This window comes from Alosa pseudoharengus, unplaced genomic scaffold (assembly GCF_046254945.1).
Source record: "Alosa pseudoharengus isolate Yale_2024_CS ecotype anadromous, Long Island Sound unplaced genomic scaffold, YU_APseudo_1.1 YU_APseudo_1.1_scf_16, whole genome shotgun sequence".
NCBI lineage: Eukaryota > Metazoa > Chordata > Actinopteri > Clupeiformes > Clupeidae > Alosa > Alosa pseudoharengus.
In genome coordinates, this window is record NW_027468630.1 from 23,573,423 (window position 1) to 23,589,452 (window position 16,030).

At 41.3% G+C, this 16,030-nt stretch overlaps 2 protein-coding genes across 2 annotated transcripts; both read right to left on the reverse strand.

The window, feature by feature from the left end:
- Positions 1-425: 425 nt before the first annotated feature.
- Positions 426-10,094, reverse strand: LOC143125757 (alcohol dehydrogenase class-3-like). The gene is made up of 9 exons (XM_076287486.1): positions 10,043-10,094; positions 9,208-9,309; positions 5,921-6,062; positions 5,583-5,670; positions 4,854-5,073; positions 1,805-2,065; positions 1,359-1,494; positions 858-996; positions 426-627 (listed from the first exon to the last, which is right to left on the reverse strand). Exons 1-9 carry the CDS (start codon positions 10,058-10,060, stop codon positions 603-605), a joined length of 1,131 nt encoding a protein of 376 aa, XP_076143601.1. The 5' UTR covers positions 10,061-10,094; the 3' UTR covers positions 426-602.
- Positions 10,095-10,983: 889 nt separating this feature from the next.
- gar1 (GAR1 homolog, ribonucleoprotein) lies at positions 10,984-14,469 on the reverse strand. Its single transcript, XM_076287488.1, has 7 exons — positions 14,342-14,469; positions 13,626-13,801; positions 13,301-13,455; positions 12,847-12,906; positions 12,623-12,734; positions 11,956-12,135; positions 10,984-11,677 (listed from the first exon to the last, which is right to left on the reverse strand). Exons 2-7 carry the CDS (start codon positions 13,792-13,794, stop codon positions 11,664-11,666), a joined length of 690 nt encoding a protein of 229 aa, XP_076143603.1. The 5' UTR covers positions 13,795-13,801; positions 14,342-14,469; the 3' UTR covers positions 10,984-11,663.
- Between the last annotated feature and the right edge of the window lie 1,561 nt (positions 14,470-16,030).

Consider the following 16,030-nt stretch of genomic DNA (forward strand, 5'->3'; position numbering starts at 1 on the left):
TTGATGACATGGAAGCATACTGATATATTAGCATTGTGGGATGCCAGTATCTGGTTGTAAAATCATAGAAAAGCCCATAATTGTATAACAGTGCTGCTAATTGGATTATTAATGTTCACTATTTTATCATGCTTATGAGAAGTGTATCAAACAGCATTAAAATTTAATTATATTACTCATAACAGTAAAGAACTGGCTGGATAAACAGAACAGTTGTTTTTCCATCCGTGCAATTTCAGAAGTATTCCTCCTTTAAATTTCCACCATACATTTCAAAGGTGGAAAAACATTAATTCAATTAATATCAGCAATACTGATATTGACAAAGCCATGACCTTAGGCTTGTGGTTTTTCGCTGTGACATGCTCTTTTCTGTAACAAAGGTAACCAGCTGTGCAATGGGAAGAAATGACAAGACAAAAACATTTGCATTTTTTAGTCAAATTTAATCAGTTGTGATTGTAACAGGTGTGCCTTGATGTAAACATTAAACAAACAAACAAACAAACAAAAAAAGCCATGATGGTCGCCAGAAGGACAACATCTTAAGTGCACACTGGGTAAGTGCCATGTGATGAGACCACTTCCTGTCCACTGGCTCCTCAGAGGTTCAGGACTGCACGGAGGCTGAAACAAACATAACAAAAAGTCACAGCATTAGCTTAAAACCAATACCAATTTTCTACTATTTTTTCTGATGTGCAGCTCCATTAAGTTAGAAATTACTAAGACCTACCTAACCACATCCAACATCAATTATCAACACCTAACCATCCTTGAGGACACAAAAGATGACATGCTATTATAAAAGCAAACAGGCATAATCAGCTTGCTTGGTAGATTTGGGGAAACTGTACCTCTTTCCTTGGTGCATGAGATCAAAGGCCTCGTTGATCTGGGGGAAGGGTAGCGTGTGGGTGATAAACTCATCCACCTTCAGCTTCTTGCTCATGTACTCATTCACCAGCTTGGGCACACTCTCCACACTCTTCCATCCTAAAGGTGCAGAGGACTGACCGGTTTACTCTGAACGCCACACACAGCCTCAAGTTCAACAGTCATAAAAAAAAGTAAATTTTTCTGTCCTTTAAAAAATAATTTCCTAAAGTGACTACAATTATGCTCATAGGGATACAGGACACATAGGGTCATTGTGATAACACAAGAGTGAATATTTTGGCTTGGCCACTGATTTGACTGTGGTTTTAAAGTAATTCCCAATGTATGGCCTTCATGTGTAATCTTCTACATGTCAGGCTAAATCACAGTATGATGAAGGGCAAGACCAGTGTCTTATTTCCTGTGGCTGATGAATGCTGATGGGAGGAAACTAGTCCATCTTTGCTCTAAACCCTCACCTCCAAAGGCGGTTCCCTTCCAGGTCCGCCCAGTGACCAACTGGAAAGGTCTGGTGGCGATCTCCTGCCCAGCTCCTGCCACTCCGATGATGACGCTCGTGCCCCAGCCCTTGTGACAGGCCTCCAAGGCTGACCTCTGAAACCACAGCACAGACCATCAGTACTGGTCAACAGCTATACCTGCATGGGCTGAAAACTGTGTGTTTATGAAAAAACTAATTACAAATGTATTGAATGCATACAGAGGCCAAAATACTTCTTGGATATGTTGATTAACCTGTTGAAGATGGTATGATTATGTGGATTTAAAATCCAAGCAATTTCTTTAGAACTGACCAAGAACTAGAAAGATATTTTAAGCCGTTTTCCCCCTGAAGAAACACAGTGCGAGTGAACTAAACAAGTGTACCCCATGTCCCGATTGCAAAAGCATCTGAAATACTGACCATGATCCCAACATTCCCGATGCACTCAAAAGAGTAGTCCACTCCTCCGTCAGTCATCTCAACCAACACTTCCTGGATGGGTTTGCTGTGATCTTTGGGGTTCACACACTCAGTCACCCCAAACTGCTTGGCCACCTCAAACTTCTCAGGGTTGATGTCAACACCGATGATCCTGGTGGCTCCGACTGACTTGCAGCCCATGACCACAGCCAGTCCCACGGCTCCCAGTCCGAAGATGGCACAGGTGGAACCTGCCTCCACCTACAGGTTTGGCAAAGCATATAATTGAAAAACTATTTCAAGGCAACAAAAATGACAACACATTTAGCGTGTTTCCATCCAACTTCCTAATGCGCATTTAATCTATTCGAATAAGAAATCCCGGTTGGAAACACGTGCAATGCGCATCAAAAATCCTAATGCGCATCTATATTTGATTCGCTAGAGGGGGGTGGATTAACTCTCGATGCGCATAAGGTATAATGCGAATAAAGTTGATGGAAACGGTGTGTCGTAACCTTCAGAGAATCTCAGCAATCTCTGGCGCTTCCCTATAACATTAGGCAACTTGATGTGTTCTCTTGCTTGTTTCCGTAGAATAAAACAAACTGAATACACACATCGGTGCACAGCTGTTTTGCTGACGCTAAAGTTTTCGCCAACAACTCGATCGGCACACATCGCAAGTTTATACAACTAGTGCAGTGCCCGTTTAAACATGCCATTCCTGTAGAAAACCTGTAGCCGATTACATGCCCCCAGGTATGCCTGCTTTAACAATAATATGATAGGGAAAAACATCATTCCAGCTAAGCATTCAATAATGTATTCTGAATATCATAATATATTAGCCTATAATGAATGTGCAGTAAGCAGAATTTAGGCATGACTGCATGTGATTTCTACAGATCATAATGGCATAACAAATGTTTTGAGTTAAGGCTATAGGCCTAGCTTATTGCATAACTTTCCTGATAGTGAAGACAAGCCATTTTGTGATCGTTTTACATTTGCAACGATGTGACTCAAAAGCAGTGTTTGGTAGCATAAGTGACGTTGCTCTGTCTGCCACTTGTTGTCTAGCCGTGTGGCACGTCTTCTGAAACGTTACATTCGGGACCATTAGCTTGTTTCAATTTGGGACCTTGCAGTCGGAAATGTAGTTTGTTTATTCAAAGTCTCATGTCCAATGTAGCCTGGGCTATTCAAAGCGTCAGTTTATTGCACATACTTTTCATGTAATTTTGAATAGCCACTACATACCCGTGTTTGTTGATGTGTTGTTGCAAAATCCGCGTAATCATTTTATGCAAGCAAACATACAGGAAGTCTTTATTGTTGAGGTCAGAGATGATAATCAAATATCCTGCATTTTAACCGTGATTTAGTGTTGCCAAATCTCCGCTTATCCTCTCTCTGGTCCTGCGCGTAGTGCTGTGTGAGAGGGTGGCTATGGTAGAGCGGAGAAAGCCAACGTGTGCTTCTTTTACCGATATATAACGATATATTTAGCTTTTCTTATCCAAACAATGTCAAACTATGCACTGCACTTACTCATGCCAGTAGCAAGACACTACTCATGCCAGTAGCAAGACACCTGCCAAGTTTGAAATCAAACGGACCGACGACACGCAGACAGACAGACGTTCCTGCATTTTATGGATAGATAGATGCGATGGCTTGTTTGTTGGGATAGGCATCCGACAACGAGTACTCGGGGCAACAGCCAGGTCTATCATTCGTCATAATTCTTCAAACCCTGGCAGCCTTAAAATTTAGGCCATTTACGATATTAAAAAGCCTAATGTCTTTACAGCGAAAGCTGACACACTTCTTCTCCATAACCATTTGTTTCACCTTTGCAGGGTTTGATTTTGTTGCTGTAGCCTAACAAACGATGTGATCCTGATGGGCACTGACAGCTTTGATCAACATGCCTTATCAGTGACGAATTCCCTGTCGTTCTACAGAATGTTGCATCCTTTGGATTTTACATAACCACTGGCTCATTATTCTCATTATGCACATGATCAAAACTTTTCCACACCTCAGACTTTGCTTTCTTTGCCGGTGCAACTAAAACGCCAGTCACAAGAGGCCAGCCACTGTTTCACCTCCTAAGCATCCATTTCTGCATCTTTCTCGCAGCTAACCGAAACGCATCACCTGACCGCTCATTTAGCCTACCGCACAAGCCCGAGCCCAGCCCGAGCCCGCGTGAAATGATAGAAATGAAGCTCTACAGTGAAGTGCCAAATTTGACAAAAAAACTGCCGAGACCTTGGTCATTCCCAAGTGTATGGCGGTCTCCGGCGATGGGAAGCTGCCAACACCCGATTGCGCAATATAAACATTCTCCGCCTTCTCCTTCTAATCGATATTAAACAAAATATTTTCAAAATGAAGGAATGAATTAGGCCTAGGGCCTAGGCTATTCCGACCGCAGAGAGGAGGGCGTCCATTTCACTCAACATAGGCAAAGTGTCCCAAAATACTTAGAATCAATAGGTGTTGGAAACGCTGACTAATGCGCATTTTATTTATGCGCATTACCATGGATTCGCATCACTAATTCGCATGAGTTGGATGGAAACACGGTAATTGATTGACAACACACTGACACACTGATTCCGTTTTCTAGCAGAATGGTCGTCTCTGCCACCCAAAATCCAAACAGCAGCTAACTGATAAAAACTAGGTTCAGTTAAACAAGGTGAAGCAAAATCTACTTGATGCATGATACTATGCGATCAAGCGAAGGAGAATGTGTGCTCTGTGGTTGCTGCACTAATTTCACTTGATTTAATCATTGACAACATTCCAACCCAGGCTTTAACTGATCCAATCAGCATTCTGTTTGGGATAATAACATTGCCTGTGGTAAAGTAAACAGAGGGGTAGCTGAGGTGGCTAAACCACTGGCTCTGTAATACAGACAGCATGTAAACAAGAGACATTAGCTATGTAATAAAGCATGTAATGAGGCAAGCAAGTAATCCATGTCTGCACAATGAAAACCTCTTGTAATTCCCATATCTGGCAGCATTACCTTGGCAGTATTCAGCACAGCGCCATACCCAGTGGAGATGCCACAGCCCAGCAGGCACACTTTATCCATCGGCGCTTTCTCATCCACCTTGGCCAGAGAGATATCCGCCACAACTGTGTACTCAGAGAAAGTGCTGGTCCCCATGAAGTGGAACAACTGCTTTCCCTTGCAGGTGAAGCGGGAGGTCTTATCTGGCATCAGCCCCTGGCCCTGGGTGATTCTGAAAGAGGACAGAGGAATAATCTGATCACCTGCACTTGGATCAATACAGATCATCTGAAAACAACAAGTTTCTCAGGTAGCAATTGGACTAAAAAGCCTGCTAACACACGGCCTGAACTTATGTTGAAATGTTGATTCAGTTCCATCAAATGCTGCTAAACTGCTAAATTATGAATTAAACTGCTAAATTATAATGCTGCTAACATTTCTAAATTATATTCTGACCTATTAAAAGTATATGTTTGGTCAGTTTTCAACTTTACAAGTAGAAAAAAAAAAGATTAATGGCTGATTCTGTGATATGCAGGAATTCTAGTACAAATTCAGTAAGCCAAAGCAGGCACCACGCCAGGGTCACATGTGGGTTAAACATTTCACATATTCTCCCCACATCTTGTTTTTCCATAATGGACACAACCATGACGTAACTGGTTGGTATGGAAAGAATCTGTTTCGTTTTGTGGTTGATTAAAGGTGTGCATATTATAATATCTAGGGTCTAATTACCTGATCTTCTGACACAGGTTAGTCTTGGGATTTTTACAGAATTTGCACTCTCCACACTGAGGCACGTACAGAGGAATGACCACATCTCCTAATTTTAAAAAACACAAGCGGTTAAATATACTGTTGCACATATCTGGTTCAGCCCAGCATTACAGTAAATTCAAGAATAATAACTGGAAAAGTAGCTTTAAATCATGGTCTTTTTTACACAAATTATTTTTTCAAATGTCATCATAAATTGCACTTCAGATATTAGAAAGGAAAAAAACAGAACAAAAAAAGATCCACACTCAGTAAGCAGGTCTAGGATATCACCAGAGAAGTGTGAACTGTCTGACCTGGTTTGAACTTGGTGACACCCTCTCCGACACTCTCCACCGTGCCGGCGCCCTCGTGGCCCAGGATGACGGGGAAGAGGCCCTCAGGGTCCGCTCCACTCAGGGTGTAGGCATCAGTGTGGCACACCGCAGTGGAATGGATCTGCAATCCACAGCAGGCCACTCAATTTATGGACAAGTCGGAACATCTGTTAGAACAGTGGTCCCCAAACTACGGCCCGCGGGCCGGATACGGCCCGCCACCTCATTTTAGGTGGCCCCCCAAAACATGTCCGTGGTATATAGGATCCGGCCCGCACGGGAGTACGACATCGTCAAACTATAACCTCCGTAATTTCCCCCATTCATTCTCTATGGCGGGTCTTAACAGTACACATGTAATACTATTTTTGTCCACTGGTGGTTGTTTTGGCGCTGTTTCGCGTTTGCCATCGAAAACGGAATTAAATGTATAGTAGGCCTACTGTAGCCTGGGTGCCATTCCGAACTTAGTCCCGCCCACAACGTTTGAGGTCAAATTCTGACTAGAATTGAGTATGACTACGTCAGGCTAGGCCTACTGTACCTGCAAACAATGTAAGAGGCCTCTGCTGACTGCATCAGTGCTCAAAGTATTCTAAAAGTTTATCAATTAATTGTTAATAACTAACTAACTTCTATTCAAGTCATAATTCTGGAACTTTCTGGTATAATTATTTATATTTTTTATTCACTCGTTCAAATATTCATACAGAGTTCACAAAGTTCTCATCAGGTGAGTGAAAGTTAGAATGTTGGTCATTTCAGATGTTTCTGCCACCACTTCATAAAACTCATAGTTTGAGAACTTTAAATTTGTATGATATTGCTTGTTCACAACTTGAGCTGTGTATGCAAAGTTCAGAGTTCAAAATATACTTTTGGGACTCCCTGCTTATAGTTTTGAGAATGCTATTATTAGTATTATAAAATTGAGCTACATTTTACACTGATATGGCAAGATGGCAATAGAAACACAGATAACAATGGTATTAAATTGCAATAGCCTATAGATTAAATGTAATGGAATATTCAACTAAGGTAGACTGCCTTTGTTCACAGCGCTAAGCTATTTATGGTTACTGATATACTCCGAGTCTCTGGCCCTCTCTTAGAGCCAGGCATAGTGAGCTGGCCCTCGGAAGAAAAAGTTTGGGGACAACTGTGTTAGAATGACCTACCTTACACATGTGAACTGGTGTGTTACTACTAGTCTGGGGCGCGTTTCCCAAAACTATAGTTGCTAACCTGTTAGCAACTTAGTTGGTTGGCAATGCGAAATTGCATTGCAACCAACAAAGTTGCTAAATTAGTTAGCAACTATAGTTTTGGGAAACGCGTCCCAGGAGTAGAGCCACAAAGTTTACTCTACTGTGTTGCAACACTATAAGGGTCCATAATGACAAGATTCAATCAACAAAAAGCAGGCTCCAAGTATGGAGTGGGCTTACACACAACTTCCTGGCTGGCTCTTGTCAATACCGCTACAAAACACCGCTATTGCATAATTCAGAAACCATGTGAAGTTGCTCTAGAGTACGACGGAGTATTAGGGCCACACATGAAGAAAAAAATATTTTTGCCATGACGAGATTAAACTCGATATTTCGAGAATAAAGTTGAAATGTCATGTCGACTTTAATCTCGATGTGCCGACTTTAAAGTCGCCATGTCGACATTAAACTCAACATTTTGAGAATAAAGTTAGTTTGGAGAGAGAACGACCGCTCGGGACGATTGAAAATGAGGACGAATGAAACATTCCAGTTTTCTTCGAGTGCAACAATGATTAGACATAGGCCTATATCATGTGGACAAAACATAGAACATATTATCCTCCGTTGCTCAGCCAAATACTTACCTGTTAGGTCCTTTTATCACGGAGTTACAGGCGATAAATGCAATGGTCAAAAGTAAACGTCATTAGCGGTTTATTCATTTATTGTAGGCCTATTATTAAAGAGTGTTTTTCATCTAAAGGTTCAACTTCATGCTTATGCACTAGACTAGGCATAGCCTACTAAATGCTCTCCCCAATCCCAGACTTTCACATTGCATGTTTGTTTGTAATGGATGCAAAACAGCCTATTGCTGAATGTCTATGGAGGGACGAATGAAGCGGTCCTCCCGACCAGGCAACCCCATGTATTCTAAGTAAATGCACACATATCTGTGTTTATAGCCTCCTATATTTATTGCAGGTGAGACATGGAAAAGCAGTTTTAGAAAAATGAGTTTTGCCATGTTAACCTATGGAGAGTGACGGCTGTGGGTCATGAAGGGCAGTTATTTGGATGTGCGGTGGCCTTACCCACGTAAAACAGAGTGAAATAACACTTTGTACTATAGAAACATTATATCATTGGAAACATGTATTATTCTAGCTATATAAATGGCATAGTGCATGGTATTTCCATAACCACGAGATACAGCGCTTCACGATGACGGCAATTAACAGACAATCTATCTGAATATCTGCAATCTAGCAATCTATCTGAAATAACAACTATTTGAAGTAGGCCTATTATTCAAGTCACATATTATGTGTTAGTGTAGGCTACATAGCTTTTTTTTTTAAAACGGCGACGAAATTGTGAATTTCCAGAGCGTGTTACACAGCAATAAGACTCTTAAGGACTTTCCCCTCAAGGTGGTGGAAAAGATGGCAACATTCCCGGAACGGTATCGGCTTGATGAAATTCATTCTGGACTCTCTATTCGACCACATAAAGACCTCGGGATACTTCAGTTTGGCTTTAGGGACCCTCTACTCACTACCACGTAAGTGTTATGTTGTTTGGAACTGTAGAAGAGGTATAAAAATAGCGTTTTGTAGCGGCGCAATTGAAATGCCCCGCTCACTTCCAGGCTACGAGTTGTGACTGAAAACGGTACAATCGAACTTTCTCAAAACACATCCGAATGACATAATTTTGATGTCAACTCAACGTATGTACCCCCAATCATCCGGAAATCGATCTAAAGTGCATTTTACTCCAGATAATTCCTTTAAATCTCACAGGAGACAGCAGAGCATGCGTTCTGCCACAGTGCATCCAGCTGTTACAATATCCCATCATGCAACAGTTTCCCATCAGAACACATCAGTGGTGAAATGACCAGATATCTTCAAAATATAATGCCTCCTTGGCCTTCTCTGATGTTCAGCTGTATTGTAGGTACCCACTGATTGAGATAAGTAACTTGTTAAGGCAATTACACCCAGAGATAAAAGAAAGAATAGAGAAAAGTGAAAGAGGAGACGTCACCTTCACTCGGACTTCGTGGGCTTTGGGTGGGGCCACCTCCACCTCCTCAATGGACAGAGGCTTCCCAGCCTCCCAGGCCACTGCTGCCTTGCATTTGATGACCTGGTGGAGGCACAGATGTAGTTCTATCTCTGCACCTTACTCTGTAATATGACCATCAACACACAATCTGGATGCATCCTTATCCCATATTTAGTGAACTTATAATGTTAGGTGAAATCAGTTGTCACATTGTTAATGGTATGGTATTAGACTTTGACTTAGAATACCATACACTGAAGATAAAAAGTTAACATATGATGTGAAGACTGCATTCACCAATTTTGTGCTTGCACGTGATGGTAGAACTTCACCATGTTTTATCGTTATAAAACCTAGCTAACATGCAAAGAAGGGTATAATTAATGCACAACCCAGTATTTTTAAGTAGTAAAATCACGCGAACTATGTTTCAAGCAACACATCCTACCGACGCTAGCATGCCATCCTGCATCGCTACATAAAGAAACGAGCGAATAACAAAGCCGCTAACTGGTTTTATGCTCGGTGTTACATAACATAAAGGAGCATGCACTGGTCGAAATAATTCAGCTGGTCTATTGGAAAGCACACAATGATTCGTTGTACCACGCAGAAACTGTGCAACTTTCTCGGCTGAAACACTACTCGTTTATACAGTAGTTTCATGCATAGTTTAGCTCTTTGCACGTTGCAACTTGAAGAAAACTATTTGTTCCTTCGTTAACGTTACATTTCGCAAAGTGAATATCCCACTGATATTGAATATATAATTAATTCGTTGAGGTTATTCACAACCACAAAAAAAGGTTCTTACTTTCCCAGCTGTATCCATGATCTTCCTTTCTACAGTGAAATGGAGCAAGAGAAACCGAATGTGGGAGGTAGTTGAGACTTTTACCCGAGCCAATCAAAACGCTGATTCCTGTTCACAGTTATTTTCTGACACGCTGATTGTGGCAACTGTAGACTTGACTGATCAGCTCTATTTGAACCAATCACACAAAACCGCGATTGTTAAGCGCATTCAAACATCTAATATAACTGAACACGACCTTCGAATGATAGCAAATGATAAGTCATATCAAACAGGGGGACCTTGCCAATAAAAAGAAAGCAAAACTTTCCGCGCTGTTAACGTCAACACCATTTTTTTTGTGGCAGTAAAATTGTCTCGGTTGTCTCAATGCACCTTACAGTCAACAGTTTCAACACTATGGAACAATTTTCAGCTGCTTGTGAGGACCAGCCTTTAGAAACAAGTGTGTGTGTGTACACAAGTGTGAGATATTCTGAGTGTAACTAACAGGGACCACCAGCTTGACAGGTCAGTAGGGAGCCACAGATCAACAAGCATTAGAACAACGGTTCTAAAACTTTTTGGGGGCCAGAAATATTTCCAAGGCCCTCATGTTTGCAACAAAGGGTGGTTGTTATTATTATTAATTCTATAGTCTATTGATAATTTTAGTTTTGTTAATTGCTCATTTAGGCCATATGACTTTAATAGTTTAATTCTAATGTTAATATGATATTTACTCATGTCATAACCATAATATGCATGATGCATAAAACACCAATAGTACATAAAGAGAACCAGCATACAAGTGGTGGTTCAAGAACAGCTTATTGGGAATGCATAATGGCGTTCGTTATTGGGTATTCAGGCATAACGGCAACACGTAAGCACAATGATCAATTTGAGGTGCTGAGACAGAGAACCCACATGTTAAAGACAGTGAAAGATTTATATTTCCAGTTAAAACAGTATCTCAGTGAAAGCACATCTGATGAATCCAGCAGGCACAAGTACTTTTTTTGAATAGCAGCTGGTTACCAGCTACTTTTTTATTAATTTGAGTTGTGAGTGGCACTGGCAGAACATCAAACCTGTACAAAAATATTCAGTGCCCTTTGATATCAACTACAGGCACACAGTGGATTCACTGACTGGATGTTACCAGCGTTTGAAACATACAAACCCTTCCAAACCAAATGTTTAATTGAGCTTTCGTTTACAACGCTTCCAAGTCTGACATTATTTTATGTTTCTGTCATTTTATGGACTATGTGTGTGTCACTGTATATCAAAATGGATCTTCTAACAATGAGACATTCCTTCACTAGATGATGGCTTAAGCCTCACTCTTGCCTGTGGGGTTTCCAAAGAAAATGCATCATTGACCAGGGACTACAATCACAGATTGATAACTGGGAGATGATAAGGGGGGAAAAAAGGAATGGACACATTAAACAGCACAAAAAATTATGAATAATAATAAAAAATAACATTGCAGGCCAATGGTCCAAAAGGTAGAGGGCCGCTGCCTCGTTTAAAAACAAGTCCAACAGAGAGGAAGCTCAACAGCCTCTTTGCTCCATCTCCCCTGGTACCCTTCCTGTGGTGCTGGCCGATCAAGTCTGCGTCTGTTGAGTCATCATGATCTCCCTCCTGTATCAATGGAAACGGACAGCAGTCAGTGATTTCTCCATTTAAAAGGATCATTCTCTGAATACAGTTTACAACAGCCATATGAATGAAGAACATACGAAACACGGTATATGTGTATTATTAAAACTAAATAGAAAATGATTCACAACTAACAAAACTAAATAAAAATACAACGCTAACCAAATAAATACATAAAACACAACACTGATTCAGATTGCTATCTATCCATTATCCATCTATCTAGTCCATTGATATTTCCCATGGTAAATTTCACTGACCTCTGAATCCACCGCCACCTCCTCTTCCTCTGAAACCTCCCCCGCTGCCTCCTCTGAAACCTCCCCCACTGCCTCCTCTGAAACCACCACCACCACCACTGCCTCCTCGGAAGCCTCCACCGCTGCCTCCTCTGAATCCTCCTCCACCACGGCCTCCACCCCGTCCTCCACGGAAGCCACCTGCAGCAACACACAACATGCATTATTTGGTTATATTTTTGAATGTTCAATTAACAAATCTCATTCCAAGTTAACTTCAAATTAAACAGTCACAATCAGCTTTCATGTAAGGGCCCCAACAACAGCTACCCTAGCTAGGGGGCAGCCGTGGCCTGCAGGTTAGCGATTCGGACTTGTAACCGGAGGGTTGCCGGTTCGAACCCCGACCAGTAGGCACGGCTGAAGTGCCCTTGAGCAAGGCACCTAACCCCTCACTGCTCCCCGAGCGCCGCTGTTGTTGCAGGCAGCTCACTGCGCCGGGAATAGTGTGTGCTTCACCTCACTGTGTGTTCACTGTGGGCTGAGTGTGTTTCACTAATTCACGGATTGGGATAAATGCAGAGACCAAATTTCCCTCAAGGGATCAAAAGAGTATATATACTTATATATATACACTTATACCCTACAGTGCAAGTGATTATTAACAGTGTAGGAGAAGTGATCTCACCTCCACGGCCACCTCCTCTGCCACCTCTACCTCCCCTCGGGGGACCCTTCTCTCCTGGGGGTCGCGGGAGAAACCTCTGTAGGGGCAAAAGCTTTGCAGGGTCTATGTAGAACTGAGGGAGGAAACAGGGTAAAAACATTAATCTCCACACGGCCTGCATTGGTGACAGATTTTGGCAGGGTCACCAGATATTGCTCAGAAATGTGCTGAATAGACCAACTAACCTTCTGTAGTTTCTTAAACGATGATGCCTTCATGTTTTCTGATAGTTTGACAGAAAAATACTGCAACCAAGTTAAGGGAAATTGCTATTAATCCTGCACTAGTAACTTGAAGGAGAAATCCGGGGAGTTCACACATAGATCTCCGTTTCTCGAGGTCACCGAGTATTGTTGGTACAAAAAAACCCTAGCTTGAGTTGCCGCTACCGCAGCCAGGCAGCTACAGCTCTTTACTCTAGGGGCATGTCCGTGAGCTCCCATGTACATGCCCACAGAGTTTGGGCATGTACCTTTTTTTTCCATACCAACAGTACTCGGTGACCTCAAGAAACGGAGATCTATGTGAAAACTCGCCAAATGTATCCTTTAATACGTATTGGTAAAACACTGGAAACAATACAGAAAATGTACTCCCAACAAATTAACAGTACAGCCTTCTTTGAAGTGACAAGGATACAAAGTCCCGCAGATTTCCAAATATTTCATCCACTTTTCCAATTTGCTCTTTGTTTTCCAGATAGACTGGGGCGTTGAAGTAAGGCACTTTGCTTTCTTCTGTTGTGCATTTACACACAATATCATCCTCACAAGGATGCACAAACTCTCCTAGACCTGTAAAGACAACCAATAACAAGATTTAGTCCAAGGCCCAATTTCCAAAGCAATAAGCTTTACCACATTTCACAGCTCATTAAATGGCGTGTAATACAATCCGTACAGGTGACCCATTAGGCAAAGGAGCAAGCAAAGCTGCTCTCATTGCAGTCCGCAGCACATCTTACCGACAACGTATTCAGGGGGACCATAATCTTGCTGTCTGTTGAAGCCGCCTCTTCCCCCTCCTCGGCCACCGAATCCTCCTCGTCCGCCACCGAATCCTCCTCTTCCGCCCCGGTTAAATCCTCCACCACCACCTCGACCACCTCGTCCACCACCCCCTCGAAAAGACATCCTGAGACTGTAAATGAAAATGAATTTATAACTACTTGGAAATAAATTTGTTTAACAATTAACGTTACACAAATTTGAAGTTGCTAGGTCCTGAACTAGGTTAACACCTAACGCCAGTTCAGTAACGTTACCAAACATGCAACACAAAGATTATACTGTATAATTGTAGACTAGCATAACTTCAGTCAATGAATCCGACTAGGTAACGTAGCAGCTAGCTGTTTTAGCTAGTAAACGTTAGCTGCGCCAGAGAAGTTGCAAACATCAGGATGACGCTTAAGTTTACAATAACATGTCACACGAGGGTTTCATATTGTGTAACGCTAATGCCAACTACACACACACTAACACACCAATGAAAGTACGATATAAAGTGCAATATAATTTTCATTTGAAGACACACCGTGGCATGTGTCCCCCATGATGACACTAGGTTAGCCAGCTAGCTACACTGCAACAAACGATAGCTAATTTCTCATTTGAACAATAATACTTCAACGCGGCTGATACAACATGGTTAATCTTTAAAACAAACATCAACAAATACCTTTAAATTTGATCGGAGCGTTTTGCAGACACTTCAATTGTTCGGTCTACAACAAACTCTAGGGGCATGCGGTGTTACCGAGAGCAAGTTACTGCACATGTGTGTATCTGCCGCAAAGCAGTGTGTCGTAAAAGCCCAACTCAATTTACGTTTTGCTGCAAATACAGCCTTTCCAGAGCCCGTCTATGGCCTTTCCCTGTACCAGAGAATGTCTAATAAGGAGAGAACCTTCACTCTCGGAACTCTTCCGGTGTGGTACTGCATCTAGGGGCGCTCACGGGCGAGTCCAGAATGAATGGAGGTCTATGGAGCTGTATCCCTCAAAATCCACTTTTCTCGAGATATCATTTTTTTTCAAGTAATTTGAATATTGTATTCGAAAGGGGAGGCAAAGACAATACACTTGGTTGAGTATTATATTTTTTAAAGTCACTTAATTGTTCTAAAAAGCCTTTCAAACGTGCCAATGACATCATTCATTAGCATGATCATAGCATAGCATAGCATCAATGCTAGCGTGTTATGGGCAACAACGACCCAACCTGTAAGAAAACGAAAGGACATGACTCCCGGATTATTTCACTTTTGATTGAAAATCCATATCCATTTTGCGAAAAATAAAATAAAATCTGAGGGTTTCAGTTGTTAAATAGGTGAAAACAACAAATGTAGCCATGTAGCTCCATAGGACCCCATGTATTTTGGACTCGCCCGCGATCGCCATCTAGGTGAACTCTGGTGAACTGCAGCCAAATTCGGTTTGTATGGGATTAATAGAGAGTGGGGAGGCTCTCCTTAGAAGGGCTCTGCCTGTACTCTTTGCCTATGTTTGCCTGTACCACAGTAGGCTGTACCAGTACCTTTCATGGTAACTTTAGGCCTGCCCACTTTAGTGGTGTGTGTGTGTGTGTGTGTGTGTGTGTGTGTGTGTGTGTGTGTGTGTACCTTATCGTGGTGGGTAGCTTACAGTTACTAGACATAAAAAAAAACAGTTTCTCTACCCTAGAGCCATAACTACACAACTTGCTGCTATGATTTCACATGGATGTTAAAGCCAGCAGAATGTGGAATGTATAGGCCCTATGGTATAGGCTTACTGTGTGTGTGGTGTTATCAAAGGGTTGAAGCGGAGCAGTAATCAATTATTTTTTTGTATTCATGTTTTCCCTTTTAGAGCCTTAGTTTATTATTATTTATCATTTACTTTATTTATTTTAGAGGCCCTTATAAATATTTTTATGGCATTTTTTTGCAGATTGTAGGCTATATCAAATATTTTTTTTTGTACATGTACAATGACAACAAAGATATTGAATTCATTTTTTATAGCCTACTTAATCAGGTCTACCAATTTGATTCAGATAGACTAATCAAATGGACATTTGGTTATAATAACTCAAGTAAGATGTTAATAATAACTTAATAATGTGTCTGTCTGCTAACATTTTCCCATACAGAAAAAATAACATATCCACATATATGCAGCTTGAACATATTCCAGTATAAGAACATCTATGTTAAATAAATACATTTCAATGTATTTATCAATATATTTCAAAATATGAGTAAATATTCAATATTGGCCACTTTCTTATATTTTCTGCATATAATTACTTATATTCAGAATAGATTTTCATGCAAGATATCCAAATATATGTTGAGTTCCACATATACTTATATTCTATAATA